Raw genomic sequence first — 26,385 nt, 5'->3', positions numbered from 1 at the left:
GACAACACTCAATGCTTTTTGTCTACCCCAACTTTTCCCTTTCAAATGATTTTAATGACATACCAGGAAACAAACGTATTCTTTTGTTTAATTAAACACAGATAAGGGGCCAACGAGATGGCTCAGTGGCTAAAAATACTTACCTAATCCTCAGTTCTATCCCTGGAACCACAAAAAGAAAGGAGAGAATGACTTTTATGAGTTCTTCTCTAACCTCTACACATGCACCATGGTGTCACACACACACACACACACACACACACACACACACACACACACACACACACACACACCTCTCAATGAATAGATACATAAATGTGCTTTTTTTAAAGCCTGAAGTCCCCTTCACTTTCATTTTCAGCCCCAATTGATCACTGTGATGTAACTGTTTCCTCCGAGTTGAGCATGACCGTGGTTATCTTGAAGCACAGCAGCTGAGATGACCAACAAGAGTTTCTCATGAGATCGGGCCTATCATGATTTCCTTGTGGAGGAGGAAGGTGGCTCATAGAGCCTCACTGGGCCTTTCCCTTCCATGAGATTGAACTCACCACTGTAGAGGAGGTAAGTGACTGACTGGAGGTCCCTCCTGGTGGTGCCTGAGCTCCATATGTAGCCTTCATAAACTTACTGGTTTGTTGATCCTTTCTTCCTCTCCCCTTTCTCCAGATGTCCCCCTTGAAATAACAGTCCCTCAGATATTATACTTTTGCAGGATGTATACATTTCTATATGTGTAAGTGAACTGTATTAATTATTTTTCTGTTGCTGTGATAAAACACCATGACCAAAAGCAACTTATGAAAGAAGGAGTTTAATTTGGCTTGTGGTCCTAGATAGAGTACATAATAGTGGGGAAGCATTGCAGCCATGGAGCGGGAAACATAGCCATGGAGGTGGGAGAAGGAAGCTGAGAACTCATATCTTGAACCACTAGCATGAAGCAGAGCAAACTGGAGTGGCATGAAGCTTTTAATCTCAAAGCCCACCCCCAGTGATGCACTTCCTCCAGTGAGGCCATACCTACTACCCGCTCCCTGCTCCCCCAGCACCACCAACTGGGAGCCACATATTAAAGTATGTGAGCCTGTAGGGGACATTCTCATTCAATCCATTCCATGAACCTAAAGAGCAGGTGTAGTGGTGGTGGATACTTGGTGGCTAGGGGCACTTTGCTATGACGTGCTCATTAACATGGACAGGTCCAGATGCCTTCTTAGGGAGGATTGTTGCCAAGACAGTCAGCAAGGAAAAATAGGGCTATGATGGCTAGTATTGATTATCAAATTGATAAGTTTCTGGGTATGTCTGTGAGGGAGTTTCTAGATGGAGTTAATTGAGGTGGGAAGAACTACTCTTAGATTAAGTTTTCTTTCTGGAAAAGCTGGCACTCATTCCTTCAGAGTTCAGGACATAGTCAAGAACTTAAGAGTTTGCCTAAGCAGTCAAAAGTCTGGGATTCAATCCAGACTACAGCTTGACACGAGGCAGCCTTAGAAGACACTTCAGAGTTCTCTCTGGGTGAGAGAACAGCAGGCCCTTTGAGTCTAGATTTTGACTTGATAGGACAAGAAAAATCTAGACAGAAAAGAGAAGTTATAGTTAGCCCCATTCAGAGCCATCTAAATTAAACACATGGACTTTTTATGAGTTTTTACCAGTTCCTACACTGCCCACCACAGGCTGTTATCTGGCCAAGTCAGTTAGCTCTTCTCTGTTGCAGAGCCTTCTAGGGCCAGTAAGGGGTTTAACCAATGAGCCAAGGGAATACCTTAGAACACACAAAGGACAGGCCTGGAACTCTTATCTAGGAGAGCTATCTGCCCTGTGACTGCAGCCTTAGACAAGATTTAGATAGTGCTTTCTTTCTGTAATATTTCCTGTGTATTTGGGACAACTACAGCACATAAGCACACACTTAGCTGCACAGCATGAGGACCTGAGTTTGGATCTACAGCACCCGTGTAAAAAACAAGGCATGGTAGCACATGTTTATAACCCCAGCTCTGGGAGTAGGAAAAGCAGAGACAAATGAATCTTGAGTGCTCACTGGTCAACCCATCTAGGTGAAGTGGAGAGCCCAAAGTTCAATAAGAGACCTTGTCTCAAAAAGTTAAGATGGAGAGTGATAGAGGGTGACATCCTATTTTAACCTCTGGACTACACACACACACACACACACACACACACACACACACACACACACACACACACACACAAATACCTTGAACCAAGTTTTCTGAACCCTTATTCTCATCTTGGTTTCTGTTGTCTTCGTCTTCTATTTTCTTGCATCATGCCATCGGCTGTCATTGTGTAGGGCAGCCTTTCCTTACTGTAGTGGAGTGCCTGAGATAACCAAGTTATAAAGAGTAAAGGTTTATTTTGGCTCATGGTTTCAGTCCATGATTACTTGGCTGTGTTGTTTGGGGACAAATAGCAAGGCAGTTCACCACAGCAGGAAATGTATGTTGGAACAAGCTGTCCATCCCATTGTTTCCAGGAAGCTGAGAGGCTGCGGGAGGAAGAGACTAGGTTTCCATAATCCTCTTTGACAAGCACATCCCAAGTGACCCAGCTTTCTCCTACTAAGCCTCACCTCCCCATTGCTCCATAGGCTGGAGACCCACCCTTTAATGCACAGGCCTTTGGGGAACACTAATTCAAACCATAACGATCATTATTAGCAAATATTCCCTGAAGTTCGTATGGCCAAGAGTCTGTCTTCTTTATGAGATAGAAGGGGTGCTTAGGGAGAGGCATAAATATCTGTTGAACTTCATGATGATGATGAGGTTGCATTTACAACTGGGTTTTCTGGAGCTTTCCTCAATGAAACAGTTTTCTAGAGCTTCTTTCTATAGCTCCATTTGAATCTGCTGTATTTTCAGACTGGGCATGTTCACCTGTTATTCACTCATGGCCAGTAAAATACAGCAGTTGGTTGGGGCCTGAGAAGGTGGCTTGGTTGCTACCTCCTCATGAGCATGAGGACCTATGTTCAATCCTTAGTACTCCTTTAAAAAGTCTAGCATGGTGGTGTACACTTGTAATCTCAGTGCTGGGGAGATGGAGACAGCCAGGTCCTTTGAGTATCATTGATCAGTGAGCCTAAGCTATTCAGTGACCCCTAGATCCCTGTGAGAGTACTGATATCAAAACAACAAAATAACAACAGCTTTTGAAGAATGATACCAGAGCTACACACACACACACACACACACACACACACACACACACACACACACACACACTCGAACAGGTTTTCCATGGAATAAAGCAGATCTGGATAGAAATTCCATCCCTGCTGCTTATTGGCTTTGCCAGTATTGGCAGTTACCTACAACCTTTACCAGATTTTTTGGCAAGAGGTAAATTTTCTTCTCTGGAAAGCCCCCAGTACACATGTGAACCACTAGTGTCGAGAGTTTCATATTGGTTTCTGCTGCATGGATTATGGCTCAGGGAGCGTAGGCACAGGTGGAAACAGGCACATAAACAGGTAGCTTTTGTGTTATAGCTGGCGTTTCTTCTTGTGTGAGTGACTCACTGGAATCTCAAGGGTGGAATAATCTGAGATATCTGAAGCCCCAGAGGCCAAAGCTGGGCTTACCAGGGAGGACACCAGACCATGGAACTCAGTCTCTTCCTGAAGCCCTGGCATACAATAGCTCTGGACAATGTGGTTACAAAGCCCCTTTCCTGACAGACATGTTACCGTGCAGCTTAATTTATTTCAGTGACAACCTAATGCTACTAAAGATTTTTATGAAACTTAAGCTTTTCAAATGTCATTTTTGTTATTCTAGCTAAGCCGAGAGAGGGAGGCCTGAGGGTTTTTATTTAAGGAGGAAAAGGAGAGACAGCAGGTCAGGAACTCAGTAATTCTCTGCTAGGACAGCTGGTGCCTTGCAGTTGCTGTAGCTGAGAAAGAGAAGCGAACAAGAAGTGGCGGGATTCAGATCTTGGGGTGAATCTGTGAACTACAAACTGGCCTGATGGCTGCGTTTTCTGTGCTAGGGTGATAAAGATGGCGTGGTCCCTGGTGGTGCTGATCCACACTGGAGCCAAAATCGTCAGCCCTTCAACCTCCACCCTGCGCTTCTCTGAGCCGGCAGCCCAGGGAGCAAGCCTCAGACCCACAGAGCTGCAGTAATTTCGACTGTCGCGCGCCCCCTCGCGCAGTACCCACTCACTACTCTGCATGTCCCCGGGGAGCTGCCCGTGGTGCTGAATTTTCCCCTTTGTCTGAGGGGACCTGGGGCCACAGAGCGTTCAAAAGGCTCAAACGGTCCGCTGCAGGGCCACAGCCCTAAGATCCCTGACCAGTGCCAGGCTCAGCATAGCAAAGCCATACTAGACTCCCCATCCCACTCTAACGACTCTGTTAACTGCAGTTGGAGGTCTGCAGGATCTGGAGCTGGCCTGTCCGGTCTTCCTGTTACTCCCTAGTGAATCTAGATTTCTCTATCCCCACATTCTCTCCGGCCCTTTGCCTCTTGAAACTGCATCTGGTGGTCCCCACAACTTGGCTCTTCCCACATCTCCTCTGCCCTCCCTTGGGACACGCCCCTCTGGAACAGCTTCTCGGGGGCACTGCACACTTCCGCAGTGGAGATCACCCCTGGAGCTCGGGGCCCAGGTTCCTGGCCCCGCCCCCTTTCTGGCTCCATCCCTACTACACACGCTGCCCCCTTTCTCTAAGCACAGAGTTGGACAGCATGCTCCACCCCCATCTTCCATAGAAGGGAGAGCTGGAGTGTGGGGAGAGGTGGAGAGGAGGAGCTCCCAGACCCTTCAAAACCTGCTGGCCCACTAGGAACTCCTGGATTCGCTAGTAGAAGAGAGCGACCCGAGTGAGTGGCCATCTGGGCTGAGAACCCCGAGGGATAGCAGGCAGTCTGCGCCTGCCTTTGAGAGCCCTTTCCCGCCAGCCAAGCCTCCTAGCAGGTAGGACCAGCTCTCAGGTTTGCCTTCCTGGACCGCGAGAGCTATCCACGAATAGGAGCTGTTTAAAGCTCCTGTGCTAGGTTTATTTTATAGAGCCGGAAGGACAGCATTTATTGCGTTTGATATTCTTGGACTAGTTATGCCAAAGAGAGGAGTTGGGTGATGGGGGGAGGGTATATGAGGGGTGGATGAAAGATGGAAAGTGACAACTTTGATTACCTTTGGACAGGTGGCCATGACCTCACTGCCCCCTGGAACCTCTGGGGACCCTGATTTGTTTTCTGGGCTGCCCCCAGCCGGTTCCACTCCAGCCAACCAGAGCGCAGAGACCTCTGAGGGCAACGGGTCCGCCACGGTTCCCCGCGCTGCAGCAGTCACGCCCTTCCAGAGCCTGCAGTTGGTGCACCAGCTGAAGGGGCTGATCGTGATGCTGTATAGCATTGTGGTGGTCGTGGGGCTGGTGGGCAATTGCCTGCTTGTGCTGGTGATCGCGCGAGTGCGCAAGCTGCACAACGTGACCAACTTCCTCATCGGCAACCTAGCTTTGTCCGACGTGCTCATGTGCGCCGCCTGTGTGCCGCTCACGCTGGCCTATGCCTTTGAGCCTCGCGGCTGGGTGTTCGGTGGAGGCCTGTGCCACCTGGTTTTCTTCCTGCAGCCGGTCACTGTCTACGTATCGGTGTTCACACTCACCACAATTGCCTTGGACCGCTACGTCGTTCTGGTGCACCCGCTACGTCGGCGCATCTCACTGAAGCTCAGCGCCTACGCGGTGCTGGGCATCTGGGCGCTATCCGCGGTGCTGGCGCTGCCGGCCGCGGTGCACACCTACCATGTAGAGCTTAAGCCCCACGACGTACGCCTCTGCGAGGAGTTCTGGGGCTCGCAGGAGCGACAGCGGCAGCTCTATGCCTGGGGGCTGCTGTTGGGCACCTATTTGCTCCCCCTGCTGGCCATTCTCCTGTCCTACGTCCGAGTGTCGGTGAAGCTGCGGAACCGCGTGGTTCCTGGAAGCGTGACCCAGAGCCAAGCTGACTGGGACCGAGCGCGTCGCCGCCGCACCTTCTGCCTGCTGGTGGTGGTGGTGGTGGTGTTCGCCGTCTGCTGGCTACCGCTGCACATCTTCAACCTGCTTCGGGACCTGGACCCGCATGCCATCGACCCCTATGCTTTCGGGCTGGTGCAGCTTCTCTGTCACTGGCTCGCCATGAGCTCCGCCTGCTACAACCCCTTCATCTATGCCTGGCTGCACGACAGCTTCCGAGAGGAGCTGCGCAAAATGCTGCTCTCCTGGCCTCGAAAGATTGTGCCCCATGGTCAGAGCATGACGGTCAGCGTGGTCATCTGATGTCACCCTGCCAGACCTGAGCTGGGGAGCTTCATTTCATGTCCCTTAGTCCCACATGAGACCTAATTCCCAGCACCAGAGTTAAGCCAACACAGTGAGAAATTCTCACCCAGTCCTCTTGTCTAGCTGTCTGTCTGGGTTTTGTGTTTCTGTAAAATGTTAGGTGGGCTTTGGGGTAGAAGAGCTTGGGGAGAGAGAAGCAGATTTATCAGTTCTTCCTCTGACCCCTGAAAGCAAAACACAGCTCTTTCTCTGGGTCCAGAAAAATAATTCAGAAGCAAGTTTTTCTTTTTTTCCTTCACACTTACACTGTGGGTGAGATTTAAATGTGGTGCTGGGGTTGGTGAAGATTTTCAGCTTATCTTTTTAAAAGACCCCAGCTGAGATATAATGACTCATTGTTTTATGAACCTGAGCCTTGGAGTCTCTATTATTTCAGATAAATATGTATCCCAAATCAATATCTAGGATTTCAACATTTCCTGAATAAGACCTTTACACTCCAAAAAGATTTTCATTTTAAAACCATTTGAATTTATAGTACAAATCCAGTTTCAAGTACCTTCAGGAGGTGTTCCTTTTGTCTCCTTCTAACTCCTCAGCTACTATTGAAAGGATGAAGTAAGCAGGTCAGCTGGTAGAGTGCTTGCCTATGCCCGAGTTCAGCTGCTGCAAAACAGGGTATGACAGTGTATGCCTGCCTGCAAGCCCAGAACTCAGGAGATGGAGGAAGATGGGTCAGGAGTTCATGGTCATCCTGGACTACATAGTGAATTTGAAGCCAGCCTGGGTTACATGAGAGGAATTAATCACTGAAGAGATAGGCAAAAGTGGAAAGATGTGATTCCCCTAAGGACATGTGTACCTGTCCATGAGGATAGACTGTGTGTGTGTGTGTGTGTGTGTGTGTGTGTGTGTGTGTGTGTGTGTGGTGTTTACCACAAGACAGAAGCTCAAATGTTTGGCTTTGTGAATGTTCAGTGTAAGCTGTGTGGCACAGCATTCTCCTGCAGCCTCTAATTGCTGAATTTCAACAGATCAACAGCTGTCATCTGACTGCTCAGCACCTGCTCCCTGGAGACTCTTGCAACATATCAGCCCAGAAGCCAAGGGCTGGAAAAAGATTACTTAAGGAAAGCACAGAAAAATAAACTTCTACCCACAAGATGCATAGTTCAAATGCTGATCCCTTTTAGGGTTGTGGGAACAGATGAAAATTGTTGGGCATGAACCTGGGCTGGTGATCAGCGCATTAACCTCCCAAGAGTTCTGTTAAAGAGGAATGTGCCTGGGACAAGGGCCTCAGTAATGATGCTGAAATGGTCAAGGGGGGCGAGAGAAGGAGCTTTTGGAAAGGCTACGTAGAATCCTGCTATTAACCCAGGCCCTATGAAATGTATGGTAGGAATTAGCGTCTGTAGAAAATCTGCGAGGTTCTAGTGCTTCCCCAGCAAGGTTTCCCCTTCTCTTCTATTACTTTTGGAAAGAGACTAGCTCATTTATCAGAGTGCTGTACAAGAGGAGGTGTGCTATTAAAATGACAAGGGTTAAATGACTAGGCTCACACCTACAGCAAGAATATTTGCTACTGGGCTAGGCAGTTCTAGAAGTCTTCAGTAGCTCCTGGGTTACATTCCATAGAGTGGGCAAATGATGTTAGGAGCAAAGTTGAAGCAGGTTAAGATGGGAGATGGTAAGTACCTCTCGCAGTAACACCTAACTAGAGCTTCATCTAGAGACTAGAGCTTGGAGAACCTATATGATACAGCTCACCTCCACACGTAATATTACAAACAACAATTGTATTTGTTAGGCATCCCAGAGACGGGCTTTTGTGCTTCCTGTTGAGGCTCAAAGCCAGAGCATGCTTTTGATGGGCACTTATGGAGAGAACAGGAAATGGGGGGAGAAGTGGGATTAGCTAGGGAGAGGTGTAGTTGATTCTGTTCTTTTTGTTGACATTGCTGGTTTTCAGCCATGGCTGCTCTTAGAATCTCCCAGGGATTTTAGAAATCCAGACCAAACTAAACAAAATACACTGATGCTTAATTCCTGTCAACACCCCTCTCCCCGAAATCTGATTGACTCAAGATGGGGCCTGAGAGTCTGCATTTTTCAAAAACACTTCTGGAGGCTTTAATGTGCAGCCTAAGCACAGTACCTTAAGGATGGCCATTTTCTAGTGCTGCTCAGAAATGCCTTTGTGAGTCTTCATTTGTACCTACTGAAACTGTTAAGAATCTGGACTTGAATTTGACAGTGAGTTACACACCACAGTTGAGAAATACTCTGTCAGTCTTCAACAATGCCTCATCTGTCCATTTTAGAGGACAATCCTCATGATTAGAATATTTGGGCATTCATTCAGCAGTTTCTTCAATCAGTTTCTATGTAGTTGAACTGCATTATAAAGTTACCCATCATGAACTATTCTAAGACTTCGTTGTCAAGGTGATAAAAAAAATTAAAATGTTCCCTGATTAGTTTAAGGCCACACCAACTTTGGGAAGAAATATTGCCACCAGTTTGTCATGCAGTGACTTAAGTTAAAAATTTAAACATTTATATAGGTTTTCTGGGGAACCTAAAGAGGGTGGTGAATTAGGCTGTGCTTATAAGTATCTGCAAATTGTGAAATTGGCAGCTGAACAACAACAAATTAATTGTTACCCAATGTGACATCTATTTAGAAGTAGTTTGCCAAACTGACTTGCAAAAACATCTCTCAGAGATGGGTTTCAGGGAAATCTGCATAGGCTTATATGTAGAAATTGAATTTCATAATTCGTTTTTGGTTAGTATCAAGTGCCTAAGACGAGTAAGCAGGTCTGCTCCTGCAGGAAGTGAGTCAAGAACAAAGCTGGGAACTGAGCCAGCTTGGAACTCGGCAGCAGCCTTCCTTCCCAATCCGTTTTGCAAGCATTGTCAGCAGGCCTCACTTCTGGCATGCGATCAATAGATTTATCTCACCAAATTGACAGAGGAGTATTTCAATATGTGTTGGCAATAGGGACCCAGGAGCAGCAGCCATAGGAGACAGAGAAGTAACAATATTCCAATTGATGTAACCTTTTCGAGCTTCTGCCCTGATGGATGTTCAGGCTGCTCTTTTTACCAGGGCAGCTCATTTTCAGGTTTATTTTCTCTGTGAACTAATCAACCACCTTTGGTTTGTATTCCTGAACGTCCAGCAGTGTTTTAGATGCAAGGCCAGGAACTGACCTCAAGAGCACCCGGGTAAGAGCATAACTTGATGGGGAGTGGACATAGTGTCCATCCCTCACAGAGAAAGGTGAAGAGTGTCTGTGTTCCCCAAGGCATGTCTGTAATGGATTTCTGACCACACGTTGATTTCTTTACTATATGTGTAAGATGTCTTTGTAGCTGAGTCAGTGTGGAAGTTTCTCAGGCTGGGGCTTGTAGTGTGTTTGACATAATAAATATTACCTTGGTTGTGGGATTAAGGCATCTATCCAGAGTCACTGCTAGAAAAAACTTAGTGCCCAACCTAGATTTCATCATCTTCACTAATTCCAGAGATGAACTGTTCATGCTGACTTTTCTGTGACCCTCTGTCCCCAATTTGCATGATGCTAGCATTTTAGCCTATAGTATTAAGGTCTTCCCAAGGGCAAGAGCCTAAATCCACAAGTCCATCAAATAAAAGTAAAGTGGAGTATTTCATGCTGAGTTTCTATGTTGTCATGAATGTAGATAAATATCTAATGGTCAGCATTTTATCAACTTTTCCCACATATAGCTTGGAAAATTCTAAAACCATACAATACATGGGCAAATAAATAAGATGCAGAACATTTTAAAACATTAATGACAGAGTCATAAGCTATTTTTTGCTGAATATAGATTATCATTTTAAAATGGATTTATGAATGGCTAGTTGTTGCACAAATCCTAGATGGTCTTACAATAAAAAACCCAGAGCCAGATACTGGGGTAAATGCTGAAAGATCAGAGAGACAAAGGAACAAGCCACTAGAGAAATTTTTCACTACTGCCAAATTCTCAGGCCAAATGGAAGGCGAGATCCTGTCTCCATGAATCCTCAGACTGAATGTCTCTGAGTCCTCAGTCAAAAGGCTCTAGCTTCTACTTCTTGTGCCTTATATGCCTTTCTCCACCCAGCCATTCCACTTCCTTCCTAGTGCTGGGATAAAAGGCATGTGATTCCCAAGTACTGGGATTAAAGGTGTGTGTCCCCACTGCCTGGCTCTGTTTCTCTCCTAGAGTGAATCAATCTCATGTAGTCCAGTGTGGCTTTGAACTCACAGAGATCCAGACGGATCTCTGCCTCTCCAGTGCTAGGATTAAAGGAGTGTGCCACCACTGCCTGGCCTCTATGTTTAATCGAGTGGCTGGCTCTGTCCTCTGATCTTCAGGCAAGCTTTATTTGATACACAATATATCACCATAGCCAGTAAGAAGACTCATCTGGTTAAAAGGTGCTTGCCACCAAGACTGACTGAGTTAAATCCCGGGACTCACATAGTGGAAGGAGAGAACAGTCTCCCTAGTGTTGTCCTCTGACCTCCACACACACTCTGTGGAATGCACATACCACCTCCCCCAATAAATCAATGCACTAAAAATGAATTTATGGGGATGGATGGATGGAGAGGTGTCTCAGTGGTACTTGCAGCTCTATCATGAAGACCTGAGTTTGGATCCCAGCACCTATGTGTCGTGGTTCACAAAAAGCCTGTAATTTTAGCTCCAGGGATCTGACACTCTCTTCTGGTCTTTGAGAGCATCAGCACACACTCACACATAAATACAATAAAAACATTTACAAATGGATTTACGAACCCATTTCCTCTGGTTCCACTCCTCCTGAGCACAAAATAAGCTAGTGTACAGATACTGGGAAAGGAAGGTGTTCAGACTGGATGGGACAGAAGTTAGTAGTGATTCATGAAAGCCTGGACACTCAAAGTCAGTTTTTGGAGGCAGTAAGCCTCACGGTAACAACTAAGTACAGACTAGCAGGTTCCTGGATGATTCTCTGCTTTTCAATTTCCCCTTCTCACTTTTATTCCTCTGTTTTGCCATTTGTCCTTGCTGCTGCTCTGTTTATCTATAAAATACCTCCTGTCTGAAGACCCTTCTTCCTAGGAATAGGGAGATGATGGGATTCAAGCACTCATCTTCTGTTTGGTTCTCGTAAAGGAGAACTCTGACTCTAGTGTAGACATAAGAGAGGGTGGCTTGTACCATGACCAGGTGTGCCCAGGGTTGCTGCTCACAGTGTTACCTGTACCCTGTGGGGTTCAGGAGCTCCACCATCACCTGTTTCACAGTCAAGCTCCAGCCCCAGAAATTTGCCCAGAATTCTCATAGGACCCTTAACTTGATAAACCTCACTGAGCGTTCTCAAGAGGACCAAACAGTGAAAGGTCAAATGGTTTCTTTGGAGCATCTGGTATTGTACTAAAGAAACAGGATCCAACAAAGGCAACAAACATCCTTGGCTTTTAAGCATTTCCTTCCTTGTTTCTCAGATCTCATAAAATCTTTTCTTGGCTTGTTAAGTCTCCTGGTCCCAGAGCACATATCCTCCTTCTGGATGACAGCCACTGATGAATGGAATGCCATGCTGCCATTATTTCCACCACCCCTCTGTTACAGCCAGGCAAAGCAAAAAAAACCAAAACAAACAAACAAACAAACAAACAAAAAACCCTGAAATCCCTTTGAGCTGAGACTGTGTGTGAGTTAGAGTTACAAAATCACACTTACCCTTGGGTCTTCATCCCAGGCGGCAGGCTCAAGGTGGGAGGTACCCTGGGGTGGGCAGATTCAATGTCTAGGCTTCAACCAGTGTGCTCATAAGCAAGCAAGCTCCTTTTAGGAGCACAGATTGTCCTTCTGAGGGCCCCTTCCAGTATGAAACAAAGTTATAGGCAGGTGGAAGATCAGAGCACTGTCAGCATCTCTCAGTTGGACAGCTTTTTCTTGTGGGTAGGTCTCTATGTAGTCACATTTCCTACCCACTCTAAACCCCTGGCCATTGTTTCTCTCCATGATCCAATTAAAGAGTGTGATGCATTTACATCCCAATGTCATTTTCTGGGAGAGGAGTTGTCTTTGACAAGCTTAGAGTGAGACTGATACTGAGTAGTTTCTGGCACAGTCCCTTGTATGGCTGCATCAGAGGAAATGATCTGGTCAGACTTGGGGGTGTTAGTTACTTTCCTCTTCACTGGGACAAAATGTCTGACAATTGCAACCAATGGAAGGAAGAGTTTATTTTCACTCATGGCTTGAGGGTCCACTCCATCATGGTGAGGATTGCATGGTAACAGGAGCATGAGGCATCTGGTCACATTGCATCTTTACCGGGAAGCAGAGAGAGACGAATGCTGGTGCCCAACTCAGCTCACTCTCTTTTTGACTCATCAGGACTCCAGCCCATGAAGGGGTGACACCTCCATGTAGCGTGGCTTTTCATATCTCACCTGACCTAACCTAGAAACTTCCTCACAGACATGTTCAGAGGTTTGTCTCCTAGGTAAGTCTAGATCATGTCAAGTTGACAATATCACCCATCACATCTCAGGAGCTTCAACCTGCATTAACTGCCACAAGTGGTACTTTCTCTCAAGGAGGATGGTGACAGGGAGAATCTCCTTCGAGGCTATAAATTCAGACAGTCAAAGGTCCAGGAGAGCAAAGTACATTGTCTTATCTAACCACAGTTGAGTATTTTGGCCCACATCTAGATAGAATAGAAGTTCATTCACTAAGTAAATGTGAGGTGTAGGGACATACAAGGATGGGGCAATAACCTATGGCTAAAAGGAGCAGAGGGGCTCTTCTGGGGCTGAAGTCCAAGAGGAAGGGTTATTTAGAGGAGACCACCACTAGAGGAACAGTAGCTTCTGAGGGAGGAATGGAACCAGCCCCAAGAGTCCCTATGGAAAGAGAGCCTGTGGCAAAAGTTAATTTTGCAGGAAATTGGAACTCCCCCAGGCAGGTGCAAGGACCAGTAAAGTGACATTTGCCATGCAAATTCAATAGAGGGACCTCTCATAGTTGGCCTTGGGGCTCTGAGAACCTTCATGGATAAAGTGGCATTTAAGTCAGACTTTGAAGGATGCCTGAAACTTTAATTAATGAAGAGGGTGCTTTGGAGGAACATGCCTCAGGGTTAGCAGAGGTAGGACAGGGTGATGCTCATCAGAAGTGTGTAGGCTGTTCTTACAAGAGTTGTGAGGGGCAGATTGGCCCAGAAAGATGAATAAAGTTGGTTAAATTAATTGGTTTTGTTATGTGTTGGACACAGTGCCAAGGACCTTACATTGTTAATCTTTTACCACATTATTCTTGTTTTACAAAGAGGAAAACAGAAATTTAGAGAAGTGGAGAAATTTGCCAAGATGTCACCATGGTAGGTGGTAGCATTAGGCTACAAATTACAAAGCCTGCACCTGAAACAACAGTAGCATCATACTTGGAATTCAGCTTGAGGAGCTTGGCCCTTTAGGAGAGGTAGTAGAGAGCCATGGAAGGTTTAGAATAAGAAGCAGAAAGAATAATTTGTTCAGGACTAAACTGTGGGGCTAGGGCAACAGAGAAAGACTGAGACCATGTATTAGTTGCTTTCTTCATTAATGTGACCAGATTCCTGATTCAGGCAGCCTAAGAAAAGAAATATTTGTTAATGTTTTGTCTTATGGTTTCAGTGACTTCAGATCACAGTCCTCGGTGCCATTGACTCCAGGCCCATGGAGAAGCAGACCCTCATAGTTGTTGGGGATATTATTTTAAAGTGTGTTGCTTTAGTTTATGTTGTATTTGTTTAACTCTGTGAAGCTGTGTTACTTTATCTGTCTAAAACACCTGATGGTCTAATAAAGAGCTGAACGGCCAATAGCGAGGCAGGAGAAAGGATAGGTGGGACTGGCAGGTGAAAAGAATTAACAGAAGAAAAATCTGGGAGAGGAGAGATTTAGGAGTGAGAGAAGAAGGAAGACATCAGGGGCCAGCCACCCAGCTACACAACCAGCAACGGAGTAAGAAAGAAAGGTCTACAGAAACAGAGAAAGGTAGAAGCCCAAAGACAAAAGACAGATGGGTTAATTTAAAGTTAAGAAAAGCTGGCAGGAAACAAGACAAGCTAAGGCTGGGCACTTATAATTAAGAATAAACCTCTGTGAGTGATTTATTTGGGAGCTGGGTGGTGGGGCCCCCCAAAAGAGTAAAAAACAACCAACAACATATAATGGCAGGAACTATAGAAAAAGAGACTGTTTACTTCATGGTGGATCAGACATGAGGTATACCCTTCAAAGGCTTGCTTCCAGTGACCTGTTTCCTCCAGCTAAGCTCTGCCTATTAAAGTTACCATGTGTCTTTTCTTCAGACCTGGATGCATGTTCAGGGAAGAATAGCAGTGAAGCAAGCCGGTATATTGGTGTCTGAGATGTGGTAAACTATAGGTTTGGAGACTTGGGCTGAGTAACTACTGATCACTAATGATTTCTGCCAGGGCCCAGAGGTGTTGTGACTCACATTTTATGTTCATCAGCTATGTCTCAGCAGAGAGCTGCTGGAAAGTTAATTTCTTTCTTTCTTTTTTTAAATGCCCTAAGATATTCATGAAACATGAAGACCATGAATATCGATGAAAGATAGCATAAAGAGACTCCATGTTCATGTACAACTGTCCCAATTACTTTAATTTTTTCTTTTTTCTCTTATCATGCTAATTCTTTCAGACAATGAAAGTAAGGCTGCTTCCAGTCCTCCAGCAGGCAAACAGGGCTCTTATACAGCAGGTCTCAACCTTCCTAAGGCTCTTATGCAGTGTTCTCACCCTTCCTGACCCTGAGACCCTTCAATACAGTTCCTCATATTATGATGGCCCTTAACCATAAAGCTGTTTTGTTGCTACCTCATACTGTAATTTTGCTGCTGTTATGAATCATAATATAAACATGTGTTTTCAGGTGGTCTCAGGTGACCCCCGTAAAAGGGTTATTGGACCCCCAAAAGGGTTACAACCCTCATGTTGAGAACTGCTGCTCTTATGTGAGACAGCTAAGTCCTCTGTGGGTCTGCCAACAAACCTGTGCTCTTTGCAGATGCTTCTCAAGGAAGAAAGTCTTGCATGAGACAGGATTCACTGCCTTCTCCATCTTTTCCTTTGCTTCTTTTTGGCAAACATTTATTATCCACCCCCATCTTTCTAGTGTTGCTATTGGTTATTTCTGCTTGAATGGAAGGAGTGAGATGTGCTGCTGCTTGAATGAATGACCTACAAAACACACAAATGTGGCAGTCATTTATCAGGCCATTACCACTCAGGTGCTCATTATGGTAATCATCAGGTAATGATGCTCTGGGGTGGCTGCTGAAGCTTGAATAGAAATTAGGTTGTCTGTACTGACAAAAGAAGGATCAAGGTAAAACTGGATCATGTGCCCATCTCTCTTATATTTTTGGTTGTGAGCCTAGCCTTTAATGGCTGAGCTATTCCGTCAGCCCCATGTGCCCATCTCTCAAGTTCATGGTTAAGGTTAGGATGTGTGTCTTCATGATCTATTCATTAAGGGGGATTTGGCTTTGAGTTTCTTTAGTAATTCAAGGTTGAATGTATATCTCTGCACTCAGTATATGTTCTCAGGGATGTGACCAGGTTTGTGGTAGACAAGACAACTTCTTGATACCCACAGCTGGTGGAACAGAACACAGCTGTACAGCAATCAAACTGGTTTGAATTTCATTGCAGGCTACCACTGTAGTCCACACTACAGATCTCTGTCTGCAGCTCTGGTAGCTGGGCCTTGGACAAGACTCTTTTCCAACATTTTAAAAAAGTGACTTATTTTTATTTTATGTGCCCTGGTGTTTTTGCCTGTGTGAAGGTGTTAGATCCCCTGGAACTGTGTAGATGAATTTCTAAGTGGTCTTATTAAATAAAGAACACAGAGCCAAATATAGGGTTGAAAGCCTTAGAGATCAGGGAAATAGTGACAGCCACCAACCTTACCTCTCCAGCTCTGCAGCTACCAAAAGGGAGCTATATCCTGTCTAACCTGCACCTTTATTGCTTTACTGTTCTGCCCTCTCATTGGCTCTTAGCCCAGCTACCTCACTTCCTTGTCACTGCCTGTCTGTACAGACCTCCAGGTGTCTATGGTTGGTACTGGTATTAAAGGCGTGAGTCACCACAATTGACTATTCCCGGTGTGACCTTGAACACATAGAGACCCTGTCTGCCAAGTGATCAGATAAAGGGTGTGTGCTACCACTGCCTGACTTCTATGTTTACTTAAAAATGGCTGGCCTTTTCCCCCTTGATCTCCAGGCATGCTTTATTTATTAACATACAAATAAAATATCAATCACATTTCAGCACAAATAAAATATCACCACAGAACTGTCATTACAGACAATTGTGAGCTGCCATGTAAGTGCTGGGAATTGAACCCGGGTCTGGAAGAGCAGCCAGTGCTGTTCACATGTGAGCCACTTCTCCAGACCCTCTTTTCCAACATGATGTTGTGATCTACAAAGTTCACACTTGAGAATCACACAATTCAGTCACACACACATACATGCCCACATATGCACACTCATCTCTAAAGAAACCATAATAATTCTTAATGGCTTTTCTCTTGCTGTGCTAGAATACTCTAATAAAAAGCAACTTAGGGGAGGAAAGTATTTGTTTTATCTTATATGTCCGGGTCACAGACCATTGTTGAAGGAAGTCATGGCAGAATCTCAAGGCAGGAATCTGAAGGTGGGGCTGCAGGCTATGCCGTACAGCATTCTCTCTAACGAGGAAAATCGTTCATAGCCAAGAAAGTCCAGCAGGAATCATAGGGGGTGCTTCTTGAGGCTTGCTTGTTCACAGACTCATGCTTAGCTAGCTTTCTAAAAATATAACCCAGGACCATCTTCTCAGAGAATGGTGTTACCCCCAGGGGAATGGACCTTCCTATAACAATTAACAGTCAAGACAATACCCCACAGACATGCCTAGTGACCACTCTGGTTTGGGAAATTCCTCAGTTGGGACTCCTTTCTCAGGTACCTTCAGGCTGCATCAAAGTTGACAGTAAAATCAACTAGGACATTATGTTTCAAGTATGCTAATTATTTTGTGTTGGGCTGTAATCATAGGTATCCTAGGTTACATAAGGGCCTCAGGGTGGGCGTGCCTGCCAGAGATCTTCCTATCGGCTACTTTAGCTACAACATTAAACCTCTTTATCCAGTGAGTGAGAAGTCCTGAAAAGCACTCCAAGTCCAAGATCTCAGACGGACTCCAAGGGAACATCTGGTCTAACTCCTTATGCAGTAGATTAGGAGGTAAGGCTCAGGAGGGAGGCTTGTCCCAGGGCACACAGCTCATGCCAGTCTAGGAGCAATGATTTTTGCTTCAGTTCTTTCTTATACTGCTTTTCTAATTTTATAAATCATTAATCTTATGTTAAAAAAAACTAATGAATACATAAAAGTTTAAGGAAGACACAGATCTCCAGCTTCACAGTAAAGTTTTTATGAGTTCCGGTAAGACCAGGCTCATCTCAGATGCCATGAGGAATAAAGTAGCTGACCAGAAGGGAATGGCTAGCAGAGAGATGAACAGCAAATGCCTGCTGGTTGGTAGGCACACCCACACCCACACCCACACACACACCCACACACACACACACAGAGAGAGAGAGAGAGAGAGAGAGAGAGAGAGAGAGAGAGAGAGAGAGAGAGAGAGAGAGCAGGTAAGCAGGTCAGAGGATTCGTCTCCAGGGAAAACTTTATAGCAAGGTTCTTGGCTTGTATCCTATGACCTGTGGGATTCTGGGAGAAGAGAGAGCACAGACACTGGGGGGACTCATGTTAACCTGCTAAACAAGAGTTGTATTTGGGGTTTCCTGTTATTTCACCTTAACTTATAGTAACATTTAAGAGATGGGAGGTATTCTGTGTTCAATGCAAAGAAACTTAGGTGCAAAGAGGTGAGCTTATCCCACCAGAGAATTCCAGCAATGAGCTTGCAATAGGTGCTATTGGGGTGCAGTATTATGGGAGGAATGGATGTTCTCATCCACTCCCTGTTCCTAGATCCAGCTTAAGTGACCGAAAGGGGATGTCCAGCAGAGCTGGGCTTATTCCCGAACTGTGGACCTGTGTTCAGATCCTCTGAGGTTTGTCAGAGTTTTCCTGACTGTCCTTACAACCCAGGGAAATTGTAATGCTGCAGAGACAGAGCTAGTATCCCATCTTCTGTACTTCTCAGAGAACCCAGCCAGCTTTAAAAACTCAAAGAGAATGAATGTGTAAATGGATGAGAGAGTAAGTGCAGGAAGAGATGAGATATCCTTCTCTCTGTCTTGGGGTTGTTCTAGAAATGTTGTGTTTGAGGCTTCCCATTTCCACTTCCTGGTGGCATGCTCACTTTCTTTGGGGGATGATGAGCTTTTCTTTCTTTCTTTTCTTTCCTTTCCTTTTCTTTTTTTTTTTTTTTTGGTTGTGAGCCTAGCCTTTAATGACTGAGCTATCCCTCCAGCCCGGTAATGAGCTTTTCTTGCATGGGACAAGTCTCATGGTAACCATAATAGGTTCCCAGCTCTAAAATAAAATCCTGGCCAAGGAAATAAATCTAGGTTGGCCTGCTTTGGACTCTGTTATGCAGGATTTTCATAGTCTTGGACAAGGTTATCAATGTGTATTGGATATGCATACTTTCAGACTCTTTCATTCTGTTGAAATGGTCTGAGGCTACACATCACGTACCAAGGCCATGACAATATTTGATGCAAATATACCAACACAGTACTGGTCATGGAAACCTTTGCATGCTTGGCTGTCTCCCTTCCATGTTCTGATGCCTTCTCCCAGCATCCATGTCAGTTTTTTTTTCCTGTGACCTAGACTAGTGAATAAAATGGAGATGATGGGTTATTACAATCTCTGCGTCTTTTGAATTTTTAAAGGTGATATTGTTTTATGTGGTTCTTCCTGAAATACAATATTGTTTCCGATTTGTTGCTTTGGTCAGGAGAAGCTCTTCTAGAGTGTTTCAAACATCCTTCTCTATTCTGATAACTTTTATCCCACAGGCTATTAAACCAGAGTAGAGGTTGTACTGAAAAGGCCAAGCAGATGCCATAACAGGTTGCTCAGTCTTCTCTCAGAGATCAGGCCTCAATTTCAGTTTCCTGAAACTTAAGCAAGCAGTTTCTGGGAGGGCTCTGACATAGTCCTTGCAGTAGTTCCCTTTCTGCACATACTCTGACCGCTCAAGGTTCAGCCAGTTGTTTAATGTCTGGGTCCCCTCACCAACTTAGAGCTATGTGCATGGGTCAGTATGAACGTGCGAGGCCAGCCAGCCTCCATGGTAGCTCAAGGACAGAGCCTGGGACTTGTCCAGACCTGCCCAAAAATGGTAACTGTAACCCCCAACCAGTAAATTCAAAGGTAACATACCCTCACCCAATCATATGACACAAAGATTTGTATCACCCTGCTTGCAGGTTTTCCCTTTAAAAACCCCTCACTTTGAGAGCTCAGGGCCATCCTCCTCCACCCACTGTGTCAAATGTTGAACATAGACCAAGCCCAGGCTTGCTTGTTATCAATAAACCCCTTTATTGGGTATTGGCTCTGTGGTGGTCTTGCTCAGAGGTCTTGAGTCACAGGCACAACAGTACTATCAACTGAGTTCATTCTAATTATTTAGGGGCCACACAATGGATACCAGGTAAGACTGTGGAACCAATGAGACAGTTGTGAGTTGAATGTGGCCAAGACTTTATTATCTGGCTACTATAAATCCCAATGTAACAGTCAAGTGTGGTGATATTTTGTTTGTACCCTAACAAATAAAGCTTGTCTGAAGAGGAGCAAGTCATTAGTTAACCATAGGGGTCTGGAGGTCTATAGAGATAGGAGGCAGGAAGTGATATGGCTGGGTAGATAGAGGAATATAAGGTGGGAGAGACAGGAGCTCAGCCCCCTTTTTTGGTCTGAGGAGTTTTAGAGGTAAGAGATGACTTTCGCTGCTTCTTTATTTCTCTGATCTTTTAGCATTTACCTCGATATCTGACTCTGAGTTTTTATTATTAAGACCAATTAGAATTCACACTACAGTCAAGAGCTTGATATCTGTGATAGTTGATGTCCTAGCTAGAGTTTCTGTTGTTGTGATGAAACATCATGACCAAAATCAGCTTGGGAGGAAAGTGTCTATTTTACTACTCATAGTTCATCATTGAAGGCAGTCAGGGCAAGAACTCAAACAGGGCAGGAACCTGAAGGCAGGAGCTGATGTAGAGGCTCTGGGAAAGTGCTGCGTCCTGGCTTTCTCAGCCTGCTTTCTCATAGGATTCAGGACCACCCCTAGTGTCACCAGGGGTGGCACTACTCGCAATGGGCTGGACACTCCCATATCAATCACTAATTAAGAAAAAGCCATACAGGAGACATTTTCTCAACTGAGGTTCCCTCCTCTCACATGAATCTAGTTTGTGTCAAGTTTACATAAAAACTAGCCAGCACAGTTGATTTTGATTTTTTCTTGTTTGAATTAAGAAACTCTTAGGTCACCAGTGAGTCCCATCTCTGTGTTAGGGAGGGCACATCCAGGGAGCATTGACTGATAGAAAAGGCCTGACCTTTATGTAGGAGGCACCAATTCTGTAGTCTGGGTTCCCAGACTGAATAAAAAGGGACTAATGAGGAAGATGCTTGGGTCCCAGCATTCCTTTTCCTCTCCTGTTCCATTGAGATGTAGGCAAACAGCCTTCGGCACAGGCAGGAGTTGGCTGTAGCTACGTCTTTCCTGCCATGGTGAACTATATCTCCTGAAGTGTGAGCCAAAATAATCCTCTTGTCTCTTAAATTACTTACATTGGGTATTTTGTCATAACAACAACAACAACAACAACAACAACAACAAAGCAGTGACTTTTACAAGTAAGTCCTGGGTTTGGACCTCAGTTTGCTCTACTCTTTGGCCACAGATCAGAGACCTACATTCCCAGGAAGACCCTCTGGCTTGGCACAATGGCTTTAAATTGTCAACTTCTGGATTTAAAAAAATTAAAATGTTTTATTTTGTTTTAAATCACATCTACCCTTGTGTGTGTGGGGGGGAGGGGCAGGGGAGGTTTCACGTGAGTGTAGGTAACTATGAAGGCCAGAAGAGGGCATCAGATCACTGTGAGCCACCTGACCATGGGTACTAGAAACCAAACCCGGGTCTTCTACAGGAGCAGCAAGTGCTCTTCACATTGGGCAGTCCCTACAACCCTTCTAGAGTTTTGTTTTGTTTTTCGAGACAGGGTTTCTCTGTGTAGTTTTGGTGCTTGTCCTGAATCTCACTCTGTAGACCAGGCTGGCCTCGAACTCAGAGATCTGCCTCCTGAGTGCTGGTATTAAAGACGTGCACTACCATTGCCTGGCTGGATTTTTTTTTCTAAAGCAACAATCAAGGTCAGCTAAGTTGGCAGCTTTCCAGTGGTGTTGGTACCGTTTCCTCTTTATTTCTGAAGCACTTGCACCACTAGGGTTGGTTTGTCTCTTGGATCTACTTTCCACTCCAGGGCCAGCAAAGAAGTGATTATGAGCTATACTGTTAGCTGTGCCTGGAGTTATCTGAGTACCATCTGAGAGCCATGGGAGTCTGCCTCAGCGTTTGCTTTCTTGGGCCATTTTTGGCTCCCAAGGTTCCAAGTTGTGCTATTCAGAGAGCAAACTGAAGGTTAGTCTAGGGGTATGTAAGAGAAAGTGTACCTGGTTCAACAACTACTGAAGGAAGCAGATGAATGGGGGTGGAGAGGACTGAGTGAGGAGGTGGCTTCGATCCACGCCTGCTGAGGCTCCAGGCCACTCTGGTGGGAAATGTAACAACATGTACCATTTTTAAAAACCAAACCATTAAGTAAAACACATCTCCTAAAGGTTATAAGGAAGCCAGTTGGCAGAAATTCAAATTCCTCTAGGGCCATCACTTCTTCAAATGAAAATATATGCTTAGGTTTCAGTTTTCCATAGGAACTCTGCCACTATGCATTAGACAGTCATGTAAGAAGATGAGGCCAAGCTCTGATGGCCCAGAGTGGGGCACAGAATCCTTTTACACAGCCTTCTGAATTAGTAAAACTTTCCAATTTGTCAGAATACTTTGGATTGTGTGATCATACTCTTAATATCCTGGGATGAGCCTTTAGATTTTTTCTGAGCCAGCTCTTTATTTCCTGACACCAGTTTCAGTCACTTGAAGCAGATTGTCTCTAGAAGGAACAGGTCTGTGCAGGAACTAACTTTCCTTCTCGCTGCTGTGGGCCTCAAAGGAGTCTGACATCTGATGCTTACTCCAGGAAACAGTCCTTTTCTCTGATTGTGGATCTGGGTGCCATCTCAATTGTCTCCCACCTCAACTAATGTAATCAGAATCCACAGACATGCCCACAGGCCAACCTGATTAAGAAAATTCCTCATTGATTCTCTTCCCACATGATTCTAGATTTTTGTCAAGTTGACAAAATCAACCCTCAAGATGTTTTGCCTAAACAACTCCTTTTTTTGGTGCTATTATGAATAGTGTTTAATTTTAATATATATCTATATTTTTGTTGCTTAAATATATAATTTTAATTGATTTGTGATTATCTTTTATCTGTTAGTTGTGAGACCCACTCAGTTCTCAGAGGTTTTAGTAGGGTTATTTCTGTGGTAGTCTATACTGATAACCATGTCATTTGCATTTGTAGATGGTTTGAATTCTTCTGTTTTGGTCTATGTGAATTTTCTTACCCCTAATTTCCCTTTTGAATTTCTATACCAATACTGAATAAAGTTCCAAGACTGAACATCCTAGCCTTGTTTCCTAATGTCAGATGTGACTTCTCTGCAGATGTTCTCCATCATTCTTACTTTTCATAAGAATGTCTTAGTTACTTTTCTACTGCTGTGATAAAACACCATAAGCAAAACAATTTATAAAGAAAACACTGAATTTGGGCTACAGTTTCAGTTACAGTTTGGGGTAGGGTCTATGAGGGAAAGTGCAATGGTTTTTGCCAACTTGATATAAACTAGAGTCACCTGGGAAGAGGGAACACCAATTAAGGAATTGCTCCCATCAGATTTGCCTGTAGGATGTCGAAAGAGGGATTTTCTTGATTAGTGGTTGATGTGGGAGGGCCCAGACCATGTGGGCAGTACCACCCCTGTGCATGTGGGTCTGGGTTGTATCAGAAGGGCAGCTGAGCAATCCAGAGGAATCAATGAAGCAAACAGTGCTCCTCTGTGGTTTCTTTCTGAAGCTTTTCCTTGAGTTCCTGCTTTGGCTTCCCTCAGTGATGGACTGTGTACTGTCAGCAAAAGTAGATCCTTTCCTCTGGCCAAGTTGGTTTGGTCAGTGTTTTATCACAGCAACAAAAGGCAAAACAGGAGAGAAATTGGTATTCAGAAATTGGAATGTGGTATTTTACTGTGATAGAACTGAACATGCTGTTTGTGGAGGATTGTGAAAGGATTTTGGAGCTTTAAACTAGAAAAGCCTTTGAGTGCTCAGAACTTAATGAGCTAGTCTCTAGAAGCTTGGAAGATAAAAAGGTTGGGAGAAATGTAGATTATGGAGGTTTGGCTTATGAAGTTTCAGAGGGAAGTTTGAGAGTCCTTCACTGAGACTCTATTGGGGCTGTTCATATGGTATTTTGTAATCAGAATCTGTGGTTTTGGTCAATGGGGCCTGAAGAATCAGCTGCGATTAAGAGACCAACACCACTGAATGCAAACCTTTGTTTTACTAGGAAAATTGATGCTGGTTTGCTGGGGCTGAAAAACCAGCTGTGATTAATAAGAGACCAGAATCACTGAGGAAACATGTCCTCAGGGTCAGCACACAGAAACTGTGGTACAGTGTGGGAGTGGGGGAGGCTGTGTCTTCAACTGGAAGGCCAACTTGATAATGTGTAAGAGTCTCCCACATGGTGCTGGTTTTGAAGGCATGAAGGGGCGGGCCATAGAAAGCAGTTGAGGCTTGACCAGGAGGGGCTGTTGGTGAGGTACAGCCTTTGTTGTATTGGTGACCCCAGGGTTAAAGAGATTATGGAGAGAAACTGAGGCTTGGCACCATGAGAAGCCAGGAAAAGTCACCGGTAAAGGTGAAGTGTCAGTTGCAGTGGAAGCCACAGGATATAAAGTATACCAGGACTGTGGGACGTATGCCACAGACAGTGACAGGTGTGGAATAGAGATGGCCCAAGACTACTGGGCAAGCTGTATGTGTTTCGGATGGTAAAGCTGAAGGGGCAGTACCACCCAAATCCTTTGGAGCCTAGAAGATCATGAATAAGTCTCAGACATCAGAATCTGAGCTTTTTACACTGTTAGATTTTGATTTTGCTTTGATCCAGTTATAACTGTGCCCTGGTTCTTCTCTCTTGGAATAAGAAAATATCTAACATGTTTTTGACTTTATAGGAACCCTCAGTTGAGACACTGTATATTTTTAAAAACCTTAAACTTTTGCAGTGTTTGAATTTTTTAAAGACAGTGAGACTTTTGAAGTTATACTATATTTTATATTGTGATATTGACATGAGATCTTGGGGATCAACAAGAAAGAAAGAAATAGCTATAATTTAATAGTGATGTGTTTGTGTGTCAAATTGACAAGTGGTCTATTGTGTTGGTTATTTTTTGTCAAGTTGATACAAATTAGAGTCACATGGAAAAAGGGAACCTCACTTAGGGAATCACCACCACCAGGTTGGCCTGTGGGAAGGTCTGTGAGACATTTTATTGATTAATGATTGATGTGGAAGGGCCCAGCCCACTGTGGGTGGTGTTATACCTGAGAAGGTGGTCCCAGGTCATATAAGGAAAGTAGTTGAGTAAGCCCGAGGGAGCAAGCTAGTAAGCAGCATTCCCCTGTGCTCACTGCTTGAAGCTCTTGCCTTGACTTCCTGCCTTGTTTTCTCTTAATGATGAATTGCAACATGTAAGCTAAAAGAAACCCTTCCCCATACCAAGTTGGTCAGTATTTTATCACAGTAATAAAACATAAGCTAAGACAGAATGTTTTCAGTAAAACTCAGAGTTTGCTAATGTGACTAATCTGGGTAGCCATCTTGCTCTGGGAATCCCCCATCTCAGATTTTCTTATCCAGTGTTTTTCTTTTTATGTGCAAAATGATACGATGATGAGATTTTTATTCTTATCTGTAATAATGAAGTGTATTGATTGGTTTTTAAATATTGAACCAGACTTTCATCCTTGAAACGATTCCTATTTGGTCAAATTTTGCTTCTGTATCAGGGATACTGGTCTCCACATTAAAAAATTGTCTTTGTCTGATTTTGGTATCAAAGTAATACTACAATGAACTGAGAAATGTTAGTTATCTCCTTTTTAAAAGAAGGTTTTATATAGGGTTGTTATAAATGCTTTAAATACATTGTAGAAGTCTCCAGTGAGACTATTTGGGCAGGGGATTGGGGGCAAGGCTTGAAAAATTACAAACTAAATCCTTTAAGGTGAAGAGCTATTTTATAATAGGTGAATGTGGTAGTTTTGTTTTGAGCAATCCTGTTTCATCCATTTTGTGAAGGTTACATGTAGTGGGTAGCCATTCCAGCTTTGGCCTGGAAGTACCACCCACTTTGAGGCTTTAGTAACTGCCACGCCTACAAGGCGGAGCTGAGAGAGGACCCCTGAAGACCCGAGATCTGGATGGGCAAGCTCTCTTGGTTCCTGGATCCTAGACACCGGAGGTAGACCAAGCAGAATTCTCCAGAGAACACCACTGGACTGCAGTACACTTTTCCCAGACTCTGTAACCTATCCCTTCTCTTGTAAGTTACCCCACAAAATAAATCTCCCTTTTAACTACATGGAGTTGCCTTAATATTTAAACCAATAGTTACATGTGTAGACTATTTCCATATTATCCTTTTGATGTCTGCAGGGACTGTAGTGATGGATCCTGCTATGTGTCATATCTTTCTTTTGTCAGTCTTGCTAGATGTTTATTCATTTTAGTGATCTCTTCCAAGTACTAGCTCTTTGTATTATTAATTTTGTACTGTTCTGTTCTTATTTTAACCAA

General features: G+C 44.4%; 1 protein-coding gene across 1 annotated transcript; it reads left to right on the top strand.

Moving 5' to 3' along the window:
• The first annotated feature begins 4,020 nt into the window (after positions 1-4,020).
• Positions 4,021-9,982, top strand: Prlhr (prolactin releasing hormone receptor). Its single transcript, XM_006978466.4, has 2 exons — positions 4,021-4,950; positions 5,180-9,982. Exon 2 carries the CDS (start codon positions 5,186-5,188, stop codon positions 6,296-6,298), a length of 1,113 nt encoding a protein of 370 aa, XP_006978528.1. The 5' UTR covers positions 4,021-4,950; positions 5,180-5,185; the 3' UTR covers positions 6,299-9,982.
• Positions 9,983-26,385: the final 16,403 nt, after the last annotated feature.

This window comes from Peromyscus maniculatus, chromosome 1 (genome assembly GCF_049852395.1).
Source record: "Peromyscus maniculatus bairdii isolate BWxNUB_F1_BW_parent chromosome 1, HU_Pman_BW_mat_3.1, whole genome shotgun sequence".
NCBI lineage: Eukaryota > Metazoa > Chordata > Mammalia > Rodentia > Cricetidae > Peromyscus > Peromyscus maniculatus.
Note: the sequence above shows the minus strand (reverse complement) of the source record. Positions and strands in the feature narration are given on the sequence as shown.